At 37.5% G+C, this 17,965-nt stretch overlaps 1 protein-coding gene across 1 annotated transcript in view; it reads right to left on the bottom strand.

Moving 5' to 3' along the window:
- Nucleotides 1-17,757, bottom strand: part of lmbrd1 (LMBR1 domain containing 1) — a 49,885-nt gene extending 32,128 nt beyond the window's left edge. Inside the window, exons 1-5 of the mRNA XM_040001494.1 lie at nucleotides 17,630-17,757; nucleotides 15,829-16,005; nucleotides 14,922-14,985; nucleotides 3,810-3,907; nucleotides 2,035-2,102 (exon numbers count right to left, since the gene is read on the bottom strand). Of these exons, the coding sequence (XP_039857428.1) occupies nucleotides 2,035-2,102; nucleotides 3,810-3,907; nucleotides 14,922-14,985; nucleotides 15,829-16,005; nucleotides 17,630-17,695 (473 nt within the window). The 5' untranslated portion in view covers nucleotides 17,696-17,757. The remainder of the gene's footprint in view (nucleotides 1-2,034; nucleotides 2,103-3,809; nucleotides 3,908-14,921; nucleotides 14,986-15,828; nucleotides 16,006-17,629) is intronic.
- Between the last annotated feature and the right edge of the window lie 208 nt (nucleotides 17,758-17,965).

Raw genomic sequence — 17,965 nt, 5'->3', positions numbered from 1 at the left:
CAGACATACATTGGCGCGAGCCAGTAATTATGTTTACACATGTGACTATGAAACTGACTTGGATAACATAGCTGAGAAGGAATTTATTATGGCAATGGATAATAATCACTGAAACTACTGTTACTACAAAAGAATTCTTACAAGTCAGCATATAGCTCAAATGATTAACACCTGATTATTCAAAATGAAGCTATTTAAAATTTTTCATAAAACCTTCTCAGTTTTGTCGTTTTGAGAAAAACAGCTGCCACACAGAGATTACCAGGCGCCACTCTGCTCTCTCTGATAGTCTTTTTTTAATGTACATTTTGAGTAATAAAGAGACCTACGTTTCCCAACCGGGTGATTGGCAGAGATCACTTGTATTTTTTTTAGGTAAAGAGACAACACAGCAAATAAAAACCTGAAATAGAACAGAAACTACTCAATTCAGAAAAAAGAAACAATGGTTACCCCCCGCAGGCAACCAAGGCAGAAAGAGTTTAAGCAAATGTCACCAATTGTTACCACAGTAACATCCACCTTAGGCTTGAGTTGGACTATTGTTTCCACTTTAAAATTATTTTAGCAAAATCAAGACCAATCTAAACAAAAAATCCCAAACTAAGTCTAAAGTATCCAGACCCAAAGATATTTTCTGATGTTATATGTATTTCCTCTAGGATTCATACTTGCACTTTATCTTTTTAATGTGAATTCCTTTGGCCATCATATGTCTCACTTTTGTTTTTTGAAAAAGAAAATAAAAAGCTCCCGTTAGCTTACTCAACTCTTCATAACTGTGTCTACATAAAGGTTTTTAAAACTTCATTCTTATATCCATCAGATGAGAAATGTTTGGCAGAGTTGGTCTTGCTTTATTTATCGACATTAATTTCCAAACTTTTGTGTGTTGTGGTTCACTCTTTTTGGAGAAGTAACCTTGCTTTACTTGTTGCAGAATTCAGAAGCCATCATCTTTGATCACCACTGTAACAGTCTCTCGTTGCCACTTAAAACGTGTTTTGAAAGTTTTAGTGCACATCTTCTGTGTAGTTCCAAAAATAAGTTTGACATAGTGTCTTAGTTATAAAAATCTAGCTTCTCTATAACTCTGACAAAGCTTGACTTCAGTTCCTCTGATTTCAAATTTTATAAAAAAAGAGAGAGAAAAAAAACTGTTAATATTATTTACATTACTACAAAAATAAGTTTAAAAAAACTGAAAGTATTACATCATTGGCAGTCAGATTTTAAGAAACATAGATAAATAAGTAGAAATCCTGCAGCGAACAATCAGAGGCTATTTAAGGAGTCAGTCACCTTGCCAGGTTTAAAGACAACAAAAGCCTGTAACATGAAGCAAAGACCTACTGAGTGAACACTGCCCAAACAGGGCCATTATGTCTGTTGGTATCAGAAAAGCAGTCTGAGATTAAAGCTATCATGTTGCTGAAAATCAAAGCACCTAAGCAACAATTGCTAGAACAAAGCACCAATAGTTCCAGTTTATTGGGCAAAGGAGAGGGAAATTGCTTCTGTCTATGAAAACATCCTGACATCCAAACTTTCAGCTGTAACAAAGTATAGTCATGTGTCCTTTTTTTCTCCCAGCCAGGTAAGCCTTCTCTCAGTGCACCATTTAATGGTTGAGAGAGCGCATTTAATTGTGTAGGTTGAACTTCAGGTGTGTTGCTGTCACGGTTGCAAAGGAAATCTATTATGTTGTGTTGGTGTTCCTAAACACAACCAGTTTTAAATCTGCACATAAACAGAGCATGGCTGAAAATGTCTAAATGCTGAATTTCTAACAAAGATCTATTTAAATGCACTCTGCATTCAAAGAATCTAGTTAGCACTCATACACAAAAACAAAACACTTATTTAGAGAAAGGTACATAGCTTTGTCTCCTGAAAGGCTTATCATGGCCAGACAAATGGCCCTGTAGCTGTTTGAAGGGATCGTCTTCTCATTAACTCAACACAATGATGTATCCACACCCGAGTACCTGCCGTGTACTAAAGCAGAAGAAGCCAACCATGTCTCCAACTCACCCAATTAAAAGAAGCGCCACGCAGACAATGACGAATCCAATTGTGTACTTCAGAGCATTTTTCACTTGCTGTAATGAAAAAAAGAAATTTAACTGGTCAATCATAGCCATGAAGTGAACTATTATTATTCACTGTGAGTGAGGGAAGGGGTCATATTCCATTCAGTTAAGGACTATAGAGAGTGAGAACTATACAGAGCCAGTGTAGATCCTGTTTGACCTGGCAGAGATAAACTGTCACTCCTGGTGCTATTCAAGGCTTTTAAAGTAACAATACAAAGGACCTTCCAATCTGTGAGAGAAAGTGCCTCTGTCAGCTCAAAATTGACACATGCATGGGAGAAACAGCACTATGAGATAGCTGCTGTTTGGTGCTCGTGAAATTACTAAATGGTAAAATCCCTCACTAAAGCATCTTCTAAAGTCTCACTGAATTAATGCAGTGGTTCAGTAAATTGGGGTGACTATTTTCATTACCACAATGAAACACGTGTTGGATAAAATCCGTGAAACATCTGTTGGGTAACTTTTCTTCATGTGTTATGACTTTTTAAGTGGCAATGCCTTGCAGACTGAAATGTTACCTAAAACTGAGAGCAGGTGAGCTAATGGTAGCAAACATTAAGCAGAACAAAGCCTGTTTTATCTCAAAAAAAAAAAAAAATCCTGACCGGTCCTTTCTTTCAGAGGAAAACTACAGTTAACACCAGTCAGATATTTGGAGTAACTATCATGGAGTAATTGATTTTTTTGATCAAATCTAACCTGTCTTTTTTCTGGCTAGTGTTAGTTATTGCCTGTTAACAAAAACGAAGTGAAAAACTCTGAGTTTGAAGTTGGTAACTCAAATTAGCTACAATTACCACCTAACTAGTGTCTGTAACTTATGGATACATTTGGAAATGCGAGTTGGCTAGCCTCCTAAATTACTTGACCAGCCAATGTTGATTTTAGCCATCAGTAAATTACATAAATGGCACAAAGCAAAACGTAATAAATAACACTTGTTTTCTGTGGCATACAGTACATAAAGTAGTACAATATTTTACTGTTGTAGTCCATGCAAGTTTGCACACAGTGTGTTAAGCTTAAGTTGCATATAAACTTGAGTTCAATAAAAAAGCAAGCGATGGTGCTTGATTGGACATGGATGGTTTAAAACCAGGTTACAGAGAGCTCACTTAAGTTTGCGCCTGCATTGCCAGTGCCTTAAAAGCATGTTGATTGTATTTGCTACCTAACAGAACATTTGATGTCTTTATTTTTTAAGTCTTTTTAATGTACAAAGTACATAGTCTAACTCTCAACAACCATTACGACCTTTTACATTCAGCAAATATGTTCACCTTGTTCCTTCTGTGATCATGCTGTGTGAGTCTTGTGACAGATTAGAAAACATTGCTCTACAGCACCACAAGTAGTCAAACAATCAACACTGTATCTGCAATTACTTGCAAATGATTTTAAAGCTTGTAAATTTTAGTCACAAGCAGCATAGCAATGTAAAAGTTATTAGCAGAGAATCATAAATGATCCAATTATTAGAAATAATATTAAAGGAAAAACTACTTATGAAACAACCTATTTTGTTGATAAAATCCACTTTAACATGGGTGCTTTGGGAAGGTTTGTGTGATTTTCAATGAAATAAAAATAAAAGATGAAGTGGTGCAAGTCGCCTTGAACTGGCTACAATATTCAAATGAAATCATTTTAGGATATGCACCACATCTCAGCAGTTTACGGAGATGTGTGTAGCAAAAGAAAGTCACTTACTGAGCATTTGTTCACATTGTTGTCATCCCTTTCTTCATAGTAGAAGTAAACAAAGGGGATCCAGAGGAAGACACAGATTAGTATGATGGAGTAAAGAGCTGTTTGGAAAAAGGAGAAATGAATTCAAGAATTAAAAATCACAAATTTTGAGATTTACACTGACAAAAGTGAACATCACAGACTGTCAAACCTGCTCTATCATGACACAGCAGTACAGTGCATTAAAAAGAAAAAGTATTGTGCTGACCTTCCATTAACATGTTAAAGGTCATGTGAAGTACACATATGAAAATATATTTTGACCCTAAGGACATGTGCATTACTTTTTTTAACCCTATTAAGGATATTAAGGTACCACAATATAACAAATTATATAGAAACCCCAAAAGTTTTATTTCTAATACTCCCAAAAATACAGCAACTTTTCTTTCTATTAAACTGGTATGGACATAATGTACTAGGTGCACATTATAATCTGGTGCCACCAGCAGTTAAGTCTCTACTGCTACAACAGGGGGCTGAGAAAGGTGGAACCTGCAAGTCATTGCTAATGAAAAATTAACATGTATATCACAACTGCTATGAAGAAATAACCAAAACAAATAAACAAAGAAATAAGCCTCATTCAGAAAAGTGGAAAGACAGAAAGAGGGAGTGAAAGAGATCACATAAGCAAATGTGGTGATGGACAAACTCCAGAAATAACCTTTGATGTTCAAACTGGCTTAAAGAGAAATGAAATTTATGTTCAGGTATATAAAGACTAGGTCAAGCAAAATAAATGCATAAATAATAACAACAATATTTCATATAAAAATAATGAGGCCACATCACAATGAAAATAAATTAGCATACTGAAAAAAAATATGGCTTTCATTTGTTAGGTCTCGTTAAAGTAGTGCTTTTAATGCTCAAGGTATTTGTAACTGCTTATCTTTATAAAATATTTGGCCACAGGGTCAAAATTTAACAAACAATGTTTCTAGTTTCTTTTTCCTTTTCTTTCCAGTAACTTGTAGTGTGGAACAGGCTCACACCTCTTAAGCTGTGTTAACCAGCGAGCAATATTTAAACACTGTCTTAACTATGGTTGTTAAAAACAAACTACTGCACACATGTGCGATCTGTATGCAGACAGTTCATCTGCAAGAAAAACAAACGGTTATGCAAGATAAAAAGCAGATCATAGTGTGAGGGGACAAACATCAGATCTCAGCATCTCATCTGCAATGGAAGAAAAATTTGCTAGTATGCACCATGTTTGTTGACAAGTCAGTCATCCACATTTTATTGATTTGCATATGGAGACTGGATTCGATGCAAGCACAATCAAGATAATGAGAACTGATTTTAATACAAGATGTAAATTGAAAAAAGAAATAGAACTGATATCACTAATCAGTATCCATATAATGTTTTCTCATACAAATCATATGTTTATGTGTAAATGGGGTCATTAACAACTGTCAGCTAGTAAACCTGTATCATTAGTATTCTTTAAACAGCCTGAACATGTAAGGAACTGTTGTTTACACACTTTGAGCGTGTTAAACTCAGTAATCTATGAATGGTGCTCTTTCTGCTCAGAATATGATCCAGAACACTAAACAATTGATTCAATTAAAGGAGGAATATGTTCTCCCTTGGTTGTTGCTGTGACTATTAGACTGAGTACCTTTTACAAAGCAGATAATAACAATTTCCTCTTGAATGTTGACAACACTAATATAAGAAAAACCTATCAGCTTGAGAAAAATTGCTTTATTCACTAGAGCTCGTGACCTTCTACATGAGGCGTCCTGTCCTTAGAGAAAGGGCCTTGATATTCTCTGATCCAAGCCTTTTTGTTTGTTTCTTCCTATATAACTTTTCTGAGAGAAAAGACCAACACTCAAATGCATTAGGAATTCATAAAGGGGAGGGTGCGGCAAAAAACACTTAAACAGAGAGATGCTATTCCAAGCTGGCAGCTTTTTTTTCCTGCAGCAAATGGATGTCGATGCAGACAGACCAGATAACCTCAAAATAACTCATAGAAAAGCATGTCGCAACAGTGTGCTCAGCAGCATGGTTACCGTTTCCCAGAAACACCTTGAGGTGATAATGTGAATCATTAGCACAAGGTGCAACAAAAAAGAAATGTGCTAGAATAAACAGCTTACCAAGACCGTATCCACTGTACTTTCCCGTGAAAACAGCCCCTTTAATACTGCGCGTGATTTTTATGAGTTAAACTTGAATTTAAAGTTCTCAAAATAAAACAAAAATAATAACAAAAGGTAACATTTGAAACCTTTAATGGATTTGAGGTTCAGGTATATGAAAGACTAAATGAATGCCCTAAGCAATACCCCGGACCTCAGAATGAGAAACTACACAACTGTAAATGTGACTGTTGGATGTAAACTAATAGAATCTGAGTAAAACTAAAATTGAAAACTCCTAACAAGCACTTAATCCATAAAATCAGCAGTACACTTCAACTCCAATGGGCATGTGGAAAACTACTGTTCCATATCAGTCAAGAAGGTATGACCCTAAGCGAGTGCAAACATGTCCCTTTGTGAAATGAACAATATTCCACAAAAGGCTCTCTCTGTGCTGCAGACAAATGAATGCCATTGTTACAGAGGTTTGGTTTTTCCCAGCTGTGATTCTGACAGGGCATTACTTTCAATAAACACATGCTCATTGCTCCACTAAGGTATCCATTTACACTCATTTACAGCTAAACAAACGGAGTTCAGAATGATGCCAGGAGCCCATAAATGCAAGCCATGCACAGTATGCAGCCACTGGCATATGCTTGCAGGTTAAAGCAGTGAGCAAAATTAATCATAAAACCATGAATATTAACACAATGAAGGAATAGGTCATACTGCATTGCAATGAATCATCCATTACTCTTCATGCAGATCTTGGGAAGAAGACCTGACCAGGGAAAGTTTTGCATATTTATCCCTGTGAAAGGGAGCATGTATAAATGTCCTTAAACCTTTACACAATTCTTGTGTTGGCAGTGGATCCGTCATGTTCTGTGGGTAGCAGGGCTGCGCTTTCCCTGGATCAGCTTTTCTGAGGCATCCCACAGATATCCACCAGAATGAGGTACGGGGAGTCAGCACCAAGAGACCTTTGTCACATTCCTTGAGTTGTTTTTGAGCAGTTTTTGAGGAGCAGTGGAGTTCACTGCCTTGCTAAGAGATGACTATCATCGGGTATGGCCCAAAACAATGTTTTGGTGGGTGGTACATGTCAAAGTAAGAACTACAGGAGTGCCAACACGCAAGGTTTTGAGGCAGAGCATTTCAGTGTAACAAGATGATTATCGTTATTCACTTCACCAGTCAGTGGTTCCAGTATACACTCCCGTTTACTCAGTGATCAAAAACAACAGTACTTATAAATTTGCTCTGTGAGGCTTAATGATAACCACGTCCTCACATGACAGTGGCTATCCACTGAGCATTAGCACCTCTTGTTCCTTGATGTAATACAGTAATACATGTTGTAAAAATACAACATGTATTACTGATCATGTGAAAATTAAATACCATGGGTGATATCTCATAGAAAACCTTCCTTACTTGCATGTCAACACTGAAACTATCAACACTGAAGACACAGAGGATTTCAGATATTTATTTAAAACAAAACAGAATTTGCACATGAGCTACATGAATATCAGGAGAATTGCGCTGACTCATATTTCTTAAAGGTATATCAGTGACAAGTTTTCTGTGACTGGCATGTGTCTGGGACTTTCACATGCAGCAGTCTACTGCTGTTGTACATGCGGACTTAGCCTCTGGCAACCAAATTTCAATATTTGGTGACTGGCTCAAGAGATACAGACGGTTGTTGGAGAGTCACAGGTACCACCCATGGCTCCTCTAGTCTGCCTGTCGAAGTGTCCTTGGGCAAGATACTGAACCCTAAAGTTTAACAACTGATCATTTCAAGTGCTATATAAGTACCATTTAGCAATATTTAAAGTCCACTAAAGCAACAAGCAGCAACTTAAGACAGACACTCTGGAAACCTCCAAGTTATTCTACAGGTTTCAGTTCTTTATGTTGAATATGTAGGATTTGCATAGGCTTCTCATATTTTCACAGAAACCCCAGCTTTTTCCAGCTGGCAGCAGACCTCATTACACACACACACTTTGAGGAAAGAGGGTAATGTGAAACTGAATGCATACGGAAAAAGGGACTGGCTGCATTCACACTAAATTTTCATCAGCTCTGTCCTCAAGGTACTTCAGATCAGCACCATCAGTACCTTGCGTAAGGACACTTTGGCGTGTGGATTGAAGAAGCCGGGGGTTCATACCACTAGCGCTCGAATTAGCTGATGTCCCTTTTACCTCTTCTATTGTATATGATACAAGGTGAGGCTAAGTGTTCACTTAAAATCTGTGTCAGTATTTTGAGCTGGGAAAAAGGGAGCAGAAAAGCTGCTACATGGGTTGTTTCTTGTCCTTGTGTGACTATGTTTCAATTGTCAAAGGCCCCTCTGTGTCACATAAAACTGCCAAAATAAAACTACAATTTGTCAGTGTTTTCAGAAATGCTCTTAAAAAAAGCATTAGGCTACCACTTTACAATAAAATTCACTCTGCACATATGGATGGACCAAAAAAAAAAAAAATCACAGAGAAAAAAAAAAAGAAACTTATTGTTAGTGTATTTGCAAGAGGACTCCTTCCTCGCTAGTTTCTCTTCCACAAATGGCATTAAAAAAAAAAGGCAGGGAGAAAGCCAATGATTTATTTAAAGGGCCCAGGGGTATTTTGCCCTGTTGCTTAAGGGTCTTATGCACCACTGCTTTGAAGTACTGAGCAGTCCAAGGAAATGTATAAATGGACAGAGGAAGGAGATTGAAAGGCTAAGCTTTCAAACTTAGGGTTCATCAAAGATCACAAAAAGGTATTTGGGCTCTAAAAGGAAGTGGTTGTTTCCGTTGCAGACGTTCTTCCCCTTTGTCGACTTAAAAGGTACACTGAATGTAATAGTACACCGTGTAGACTTAGTGAGCAACTGCAGAGTTTAATAAGTAATGGTTCAATCTTGATTCTGGCATTACAGATGTATTCTGATATAGCTGTTACCTTTTCATCACTGCTGTTCAGGTTTTTGCTCAAAGTGCCCCCTGTGCAATACTCTATACTCGCGCATTTACTCTGAGATCGAATATAAAATGAAACATTTGCTTGAGCAAAAGCTTAACATGAACACACAGATAAATTTTAAAAATGGTTTGAAGTAACCTGTAAATGCCACAATGGCAAATGCTCCCAGTGATTCTGTACAATTATGTTGATTCTTAAAAAAAAAAAAAAAAAAGAGAAAACATTCATGTGAAAAGGTTTATCAAAAAGAAAGAAAGAAAAGGCTACAACAGAATTTTCCAACCCTATAATTGCAATTCTATGACTACCCTATGTTTGTAAAACTCTTAAGGCTGATTATAAAGTAAAATGTGGCTGCAGAGAAGCATGTCCATAGAAAATGCACTTTAAAAATAATAATAATAAAACAGCAGAAATGAACCAAATGACAGCTATGTAAAGCCATCAAATTATTTTAAAGATCAAATAAATAACACGGGGAGTTCTTCAAATCACTGGACATGCACATGCTTATTAACTGTGACCACCAATGAATATAAAACAGTCTACTTCAGAGAAAAACATGCATCACCAATACAAATAGAAATCTCTGTCAACCCTGTAATTATACTATTTGTGAAGAGACAAATGGACAGTGCTATCAAATGTTGCCTTAAGGAAAATTCATCTTTAAAGGTTACACTTGAAAGGAAGCTGTCCACACAATAAACATGGAGCTAGGTCTCCACCTACTGGCAAATAATAAAGTGATGGCCGTTATAAATAAATAAATAAAAACCAAATCTGTCTAGTTCTACATAAACACCGATAACAAAATGCACTAAAATTAGATTCAGCGTATTTTCACTTTCAGTCTCATGCTGCAGCCTTCAGCAAAGTATGACTTTGCTAAGACGCAGCACAGTCCTCTCATGCCGTCATCTTCACAAGCACCTAGTCACAGTAGACATTTTATCACATAATGATGCATCATGAATCCCTTCTGAGTTAAAACAAACAAAAAAAAGGAGGTAGAAAGGTAGAGCTGACTGGAGAGCTAATCTGTAAAAATCTCACATCATATGACCAACAGTCATCTTATGTTTGGTACAGCAGAAAGCAGCAGAACAACAAGTACAATCAACTGAGGAACATGTCAGTGTGACAGGTTAATATTCTGCACCGCTGAGCTCATAATTCAATTCCAATATTCAAAATGTGCTACGATTGAACAAAACGTTGCTCCAAACGAACAGAACCCATTATCAATCTAAACTCCAAAGCTGGGACTTTTGTATTCCAGGCAGTTTTACAAGTATACATCCTTCCATATCAGCAGCCAAAGGTTACAAGCACAGCATATACTTACACAGCTCTGACCACATGTGCACATGCTTGAAGCAAACAGCAAATTCCTTCAAGCTTCTTCCCTACCCCTCTTCTGACTTTAACGTCTATGGCTTTTCAGCTGAATAACATTATGCACATAAAAAAGCCTCTCTTTTGCTCTTTGAATGACATAAAAGCATATAATGCCTACTTAACACACAATATAAAACATGTAGTAACCTATAAAACTGTGTGGAATGAGCATCACAATATGAAGTGCTACATAAAACCCAGCAATTTTAGCTGCCACTCAAAGCAATTACAGAAAATGTGACTTAAGATTTCCTCTCAAAGGCTCCAACCAGATGTACTAAACCAATTATTAAGCCAACTATATGTGCTTTTGCTTTAATTTGGGAAACACATCTTGAGTGTAACTACTGTACCATGAACATGGTTTCCAGGCAGTTTGGCCATTAAATGAATTAAATTACTGACAAGACACAGCCCTGCATTGAAGACTAAGCCTAATGAATTATTCATATTTCTAAATCTCTATAAAGCAAGGTTTCATTTAGGGGGATGTCTAATCCAAACTATAGATAGCAAAAGAAAAAATCATCCTTATGTATGAAATCATAAGTTTATGTTTAGAGCACAATATACTATGGCCTGAATGCTGAGGGGCAGTGCTGTGGTCTGTGCCTTTTTTGGATTTTGGAGGGAGGGTGTCATTATGCCAGAGGAAGTGGTTTCTTTGATGGGACTGTCTGGGCATGGAGACAGCTTGTCGTCCTTGCATTTGGCATTTTTTAACAGACGGTATACAACAGTGTTGCTGACAGCCACTTTAAGCTAGCATCTGTTAGAAAACACACGATCTAGAGACTTTGGCATGACTGAATTTGCTATCAACAAGGACAACTTGTGTTATCCTTTAATATAACGACCATGAAGACATTTCTGAGGCACCAACAGTTTTAAGCTTGTAATTTATCAGTCAAAAAGTCTGGATGTTGTCCATGATTTACAACCACATACAAATACTGTGTTACGAACTTGCATTTCATGTGTTTGTTTTGTGCAGTTAATGTATCTGTTTATGTTAATTCAGCTGTGCCAGGGCCCTGCTCCGATTAGTGCGTGGATATACAGCCCGACGTGACTGGTTCCAGCTGGAGGACCCACCCATTAAAAGGAGGCCGGAGTGCCGCGGCGGGAGAGGTTCTCGCATCTCTCCTCATGACCCAGCAGTATACCTGTGGCAGCCGCTGGCTGCAGTGCTGTTTTGGAAGTTGTGGAAGTGGAGTGGGTAGGGGTGAGCTACTGTTGATCACCAGTTTTCTCCTGTTTTGAATTAGTTAAGTCAAAAATAAAGACAGTGCCCTGCTCCAATTAGGAGGCCGGAGTGCCGCGGCGGCAAAACAAAGTCTTTATTTTTGACTTTGTTTTGGTAAGGTCAGGAGTGCGAGATTTGTGTAGATTTGTTTTTGTTATTTTGGCCTTGGCTCACCCTAAAGCGTTGATGCTCCCGCTTTCGTCTTGTAATCGGAAGGTTGCCGGTTCGAGCCCCGGCTTGGACAGTCTCGGTCGCTGTGTCCTTGGGCAAGACACTTCACCCGTTGCCTACTGGTAGTGGTCAGAGGGCCCAGTGGCGCCAGTGTCCGGCAGCCTCACCTCTGTCAGTGCGCCCCAGGGTGGCTGTGGCCACACCTGGTGCTTGACTGCCATCACCAGTGTGTGAATGTGTGTGTGAATGGGTGAATGACTGAATGTGTAAAGCGCTTTGGGGTCCATAGGGACTAGTAAAGCACTATACAAATACAGGCCATTTACCATTTACCATTTGTTGTCCTTCTTTACCACTTGGTAAATAAATCACATTATAAAGAACGTATTTGTTTCCTGTCGCTGCTTGGGTCCGGTGGGGGGGGGGGGGGGGGTGCGCCTCACTCATGTTATTGCCTCGCCCTAGACAGGTCGTAGCAACTGGAATTGCAGAGTCATCCTTGGAGACTAGACCTGCCCTTTCTCATAGCAAAGGAATCAAACAGGATTAGTCCAAGATGCTCAAAAAACTTCCTAATGATGCAACCCAGTGTCAAACAAAGCCAAAAACAAAGTGTCAATAAATACAAGCTAAGTGTGACAACTACAACAAGCAAATCAAATAAATCTTGGTGAACAACAACCATCCTGGAAAGAAGTACTGTTGAATAATCAGCCATCTAGCTATCTGCAGATTTTGTAGGTTTTGGATTAATATACACAGAATGCAAGAAAAAATCCCCCAAAATATAATAATTATTATTATAATATTTTATTTTTTAAAAAACAAACAGGCTCTCATTTGTGCCATCCTTAATGTCAATTCCACTATGAATATAGTAACCCCAAACTCTAAAATGTATTGGTACATAATATTGAAAAGATTTAGAGTATCCAGAGAAGTGTCTGCAAAGACTTATCTTCAAAAGTAATATTAAATATCTGTGAGGCCCTCAGGTGGAACTGCATTAAAAATCCACTTTTGAAATTAATACCAGAAAGTAGAGTTTCGCTGCATTCATAACTGCAATTTAAATCTCTGCCATGAAAAAAGCCATATCTAAGAAATCAAAAAAATTTACATCTCCGCTCATAAAAAGCAATAAACTAAAAATAATTTAAATCCGGTTGCTATCCCCTTCAAAGCTTTTTCAGTGTGCACCACTTACAGCACTCCTGCCACGTTTGAGTCAATTCCTGGAGGTTCTCATCACTTTCATGTACCTCAAACTTAAAATCAGACATCAACTTCTGTATCAAACTTAGTCAGCCTTCATTCTAAGAATTATCAGTGTAGATTAGATTTGGTCTCTTCCATCTCTTCCAGTACTCTTCCATGGACAAGTGTCCAGTGACCAAGCCATCAAGTGAGAAGGATGCTTGGCTACATTCACACAGATGTGCACTGTGACTTTATCCCCCACTGTCACACTACAAATGTGGAGTACTACTGTAAAGTCATTATGCATCTAAGAGAGAGCTTCTGACCCTCTGAACTTTATCTCATTTAAGATGAACTGCAGCAAAGTAGAACACAGTCCAACTGTTGGATGACTAAAGCTTTAAGCTTTTCTTTTTTTTTTTTTTAAATCATGGACACTTAGTCTTCTCTGCCAGAGATGAGAGACACTAATCCAGCTAGTTATTCAGGCACATTTCAAAAGACAGCAAAGGACACATGGAATGGGTCACTTGCAGAACTGTGAAGGCATCATTAATGCTAAATGATCAAGTTTTGGAGGAACATATATCACCATCCAGATAATGTCTTTATCAAGGAAGGCCTTCTAGCTAGAAGGCTTCCAGCTAGCTAGAAACCTAAAACTACATCCTGCTGCTATTAAAACATCAAGTCCTGGTGCCTCTGAAAATATACAACACATTATGCAACAACAAAAAAATATCACACATCAGGTGTTGTTTAGCTGAAATACTGTCAAGCAGCAATTGGAAAAATCAATTGCTTTTGAAGACTGTAGTTAAAGTATATGTATGCATCACATCCTTATCATTGAAATGGTCCATACGGTCATGTGACTTCATCACAGACTGACCGGTTTTGTAAACCTGTTTAACAACTTGTCAATTCCTGCCATTTTACATGAAGAGTTGGTAACCAAAAGGCAGAGACATGTATGACCAACTCAGCAAGCAGCATATTTGATACATTATGAACTTGGTCCCAGTGAAACAAAAAAACACATTCTCTACAACACACAAAATAAGGCACATTAAAGTATTACAAACATATGCTATTAAAGTAAATACTATGACATTACACAAGTATGTAAATTTACGAAATAAATTACCTAATTTTAAACTCTTATGTTATTAAAAATCCCAGGGTTGTGGAACCAAATGATTGGAAAGGCACTTAATTTGTAACAGTAAATTCAATTTGTTTATTGCTACAAAGGACAAACCTAAGTGGAGTGCTATTTAACAGATACGACTTTCTTTAATGACCAAAGCTGGCATATTGCCCAGAAACACAATAAATGTTTGATAGATCTGATTTACAGAATAATCATGTAAAACTGTTTTCGTTCTTCAACATAACCCTGTGACAAAAACTCAAATTTGAATTCAACTGAATTTGTGATGAAAAGCTGGTCTTTAAAAAGGCCAGATGATGCTTTAGAAACAGTTAGCTATTGTTTGGGCTTTAAATATATCCTCAAGTCACAGCCTGACTAAAGCAGCTTCAGAGCAGGTAAGCTCTGCAATCGAAGTTACTACAGAGAGATGCCCTGTGTGAAAATGAGTCACCAGTGTGGGAAACAAAGAGCCTATGTGATTTCCAGAGTTAGACTGCTAACCCTCTAGGACTGCTGCATAGATGAGACAGGCCCCAGGTGTTATCAAAATTGAACTGGCACCTCATTCAAATCAAAGCAGAGATAAGATCAAAATAATGACGTAACACACTTATAATCATGTAAGAAAAGTAAATAACTCAAAAGCAAACATTGAAACCAACGCAAACTTAACCGGTGCAGTTAATAATCCTTTTATAATTTAAGTGTTTATTATATTTTATTTTCACATAATGACATAAATGTCAACAATTTTCATTGTCTGAGTTTATTACCCACATAAACTATGAAAAAAAATATACTTACTGTAATATCCATGCAACACAGTATCTTCAATTTGCCCTCTTGTCTCATTGTTTGCTGCCCATTCCTGCCATGAGAAAGCCAATTATGAATATTAATTTTAACATTTGTAACAAGGCTGATTCATGACTCATGTATAACAATAAATGAAAACAGTTTGCAATAATAGTTCTCAAAAAATGTATTTAGAATGACAGCATAAATAAATACCATAAAACTTAAGCCTGAGACAAAAGAAAAAATATTGCACTGATGAATGATTTAGCAGCTTACAATCACACAAAGCAACAAATTACCTAATGTTCAAACAAAAATATTATTAAACACACTGAACATATTACACATCTTGATGTAGATGTACACCTACTGACCACTTTATTCAACTGCTAATCAACTGTTCATTAACAAAAATACCCCATTAGCCAATTGCATGGAAGCCACTTTAGCCATGCAGTCATGGGGAAGACAAACGGCTAAAGTTTAAACTGAGCATCAGAATGGGCAAGAAAGGGGATTTAAGTGATTTTGAACTGGTGCTGATCTACAACAATCTCACACAGTTTATACAGAATGACGAGAAAAAGAGCAAATATCCAGTGAGCAGAAGGGAAAATGTTGCCTGGCCTGAGTCTCGATTTCCCAACTCACTGATGTGCAGACAACAAACCCGCAACTGTGCGATGCTATCATGTTAATATGAAACTAAAATCTTTGAGGAATGTTTCTAACAACTTTGTGAATCTGTGCCCAAAGGACTCATGGTAGCTCTGAAGGCAAAAGAAGTTCCAATCCTGCACTAGCAACATATACCTAATAAATTGTCTGGCGACTTTATTCAAATGCAACAATAAGACAAAAAATACAACTGAGAAATGCATTTAGATTTTAAGTTGGAGAACAAAATACTAACCTTATAAGTACCATTGGGATACTTCATGAAAGAAACAAGGAATATGTCCACTGGTAGAAGTGCAGACGTGATCAAAGCAATAGCCAGAGCACATATTGCAGTGATAGTTGAAATAACTTCACTCTCCCGCCGACTTTGAAATTTCCGAATGTAGATCCAACAGAACACGAGAATTACCTTAAAAACAAAACAAAAAAACCCAGTAATTAAAATAAATCAAAGGTTTAATAATGTCATCACGAGGAACACTTAAAATAAATAATAGGGCAGCAAAAATACTTTTGGCTTACAGAGCTCTATTACATGTAAAGGCAAAAGAAAACAGAAGTAAATTCAATCAACTAAATGCAGTACAAGGTGGCATGTGCATTTAATTTGCAAAATGTCAACAGGGTTTATAAAAATCAAACTGAAGCAAACAAGCAACACACTAGAGGTTGGAAATCAGTAAAATTATGTACATAATACAATACCCTTGAAACAAAGTCTACCTTTGTAGTGTTATATATCCTTGAAATTTAAAACACACCACTTATAACACAAAAACAAAACAACTGAAATCTAAGTATTAAAACAACAAGTAGGGCATTATGTAACTTTAAAAGCCTGACTGCAGGTGCTCTGGAGGAGCTGATCCGATTATATCATACTCCCTTGTCAGAGTGACAGGCAATAACACAAAGTCTTCATTTCGTAAGAAGCAAAATAAACAGACTTACTAGAAAGGTGATACGAGTGGTACACTTTTTAAAATATTGTTTAAATTAAGTAATAACATACACATGTATTATCATGCTGTTCAACATTTAAAGGGGAAAAAACGAACAGGAGAGAAATTGACATTGTAATGGGAGAGAAGCTCATTAGACAAAAAAGCAATAAATGGGCTCCAAAATGACAAGGTCATATTCCAGGCACATGTGCTTTAAGAGGTGAGGACACTGCAAACACTTGCCCCTTCAGCTTAAGGGCTGCCATTCGCAGACAGGATCAATTAAAGGCCCACAGCTTTACGCCTCCGGCTGCTTGCTCTGCCAGGTAATGGCGAAAGGCTCTGCATCCAAATAAGACCCATTGAGAGGTCTGAAATAAAAGGGTTGCTTAGTACTGGGCAGAAAAACAGAGCAATTTATTGGCATCCAGCCATTCTTCTGGAGGACTTGTAATTTAGCCATGTGATGTGGATATGAATGACATTTGGGATAATGAGGGCTAAAATGGGCTGCAGATTATCAAGCTGAACAATTTTAAGACATTCATTTAAGTAGCCCACTACAGAAGTCTCAATTTATGTCTTGCTAGGGGGGGAAAAAAGAAAACTACATAGTTGTCTTTGGTTAAGGTTGGTTAATGTAGTTTTTCCACTTTCAGCACTTATTTATTTGTAATAAAAACAGTGCGTTTAAAAACAAGGAGACACTTTACAGTACAGCTGGGTGGTTTTATACAGGAAAGATCTAACCGTGGATGTTACATTTTTATGAAATTAAGTAACAATACCAGATTCCTATTCTCCACAAAGTGGTGTTTAACAATTCCAATGTTACTAACAGTACGCAACACCAAAATATTCTAAACAGTTCACTGAAAGCCTCTTATAGGGCGACAGCCTGTAAGTGTGTCACGGCTAATGTTAGCTAAAACCAATCCAAAGACAGTGCTGGCGTTAATGCGCTGTAGCCATGTTGCGCCGATTAACGCCGATGTTAAAGCAACGAATTTGCCTACTAGCACAACTCGGGCTAACCGTTTACCGCTCCACTACTTTATAAAGCGACTACGTAATGTCGTGCTTCCTTACCAACAGTATAACGGTGAAAATAGACCACCCGAGCACAGACTCTGTTAGCAACGACTGAGCCGCCATCTTCACTTCCTGCAATAACAAACCCACGTGCTCCTGTTAACGTCACCACGGTGGAGAGACGGGCAGCTGACCGTGACGTCTCCGCAGGAAGCGCGTTCAAGCGTCAATGCTGAACTGATAATCGTCGATTTTTATCGTGATGTGCAGAATTTAAGTATGTGTGATAAAATACAACACGTCTAGTCTAGTCTGCTTCTTGACTAGAAGCAACACAAAACACTCAGTGAGTGAATGAATATTTAAGCTCCAGGTATAATCTGTATAGTTTTG

Source organism: Simochromis diagramma, unplaced genomic scaffold (assembly GCF_900408965.1).
Source record: "Simochromis diagramma unplaced genomic scaffold, fSimDia1.1 OVJJ01000421.1, whole genome shotgun sequence".
NCBI lineage: Eukaryota > Metazoa > Chordata > Actinopteri > Cichliformes > Cichlidae > Simochromis > Simochromis diagramma.
Note: the sequence above shows the minus strand (reverse complement) of the source record. Positions and strands in the feature narration are given on the sequence as shown.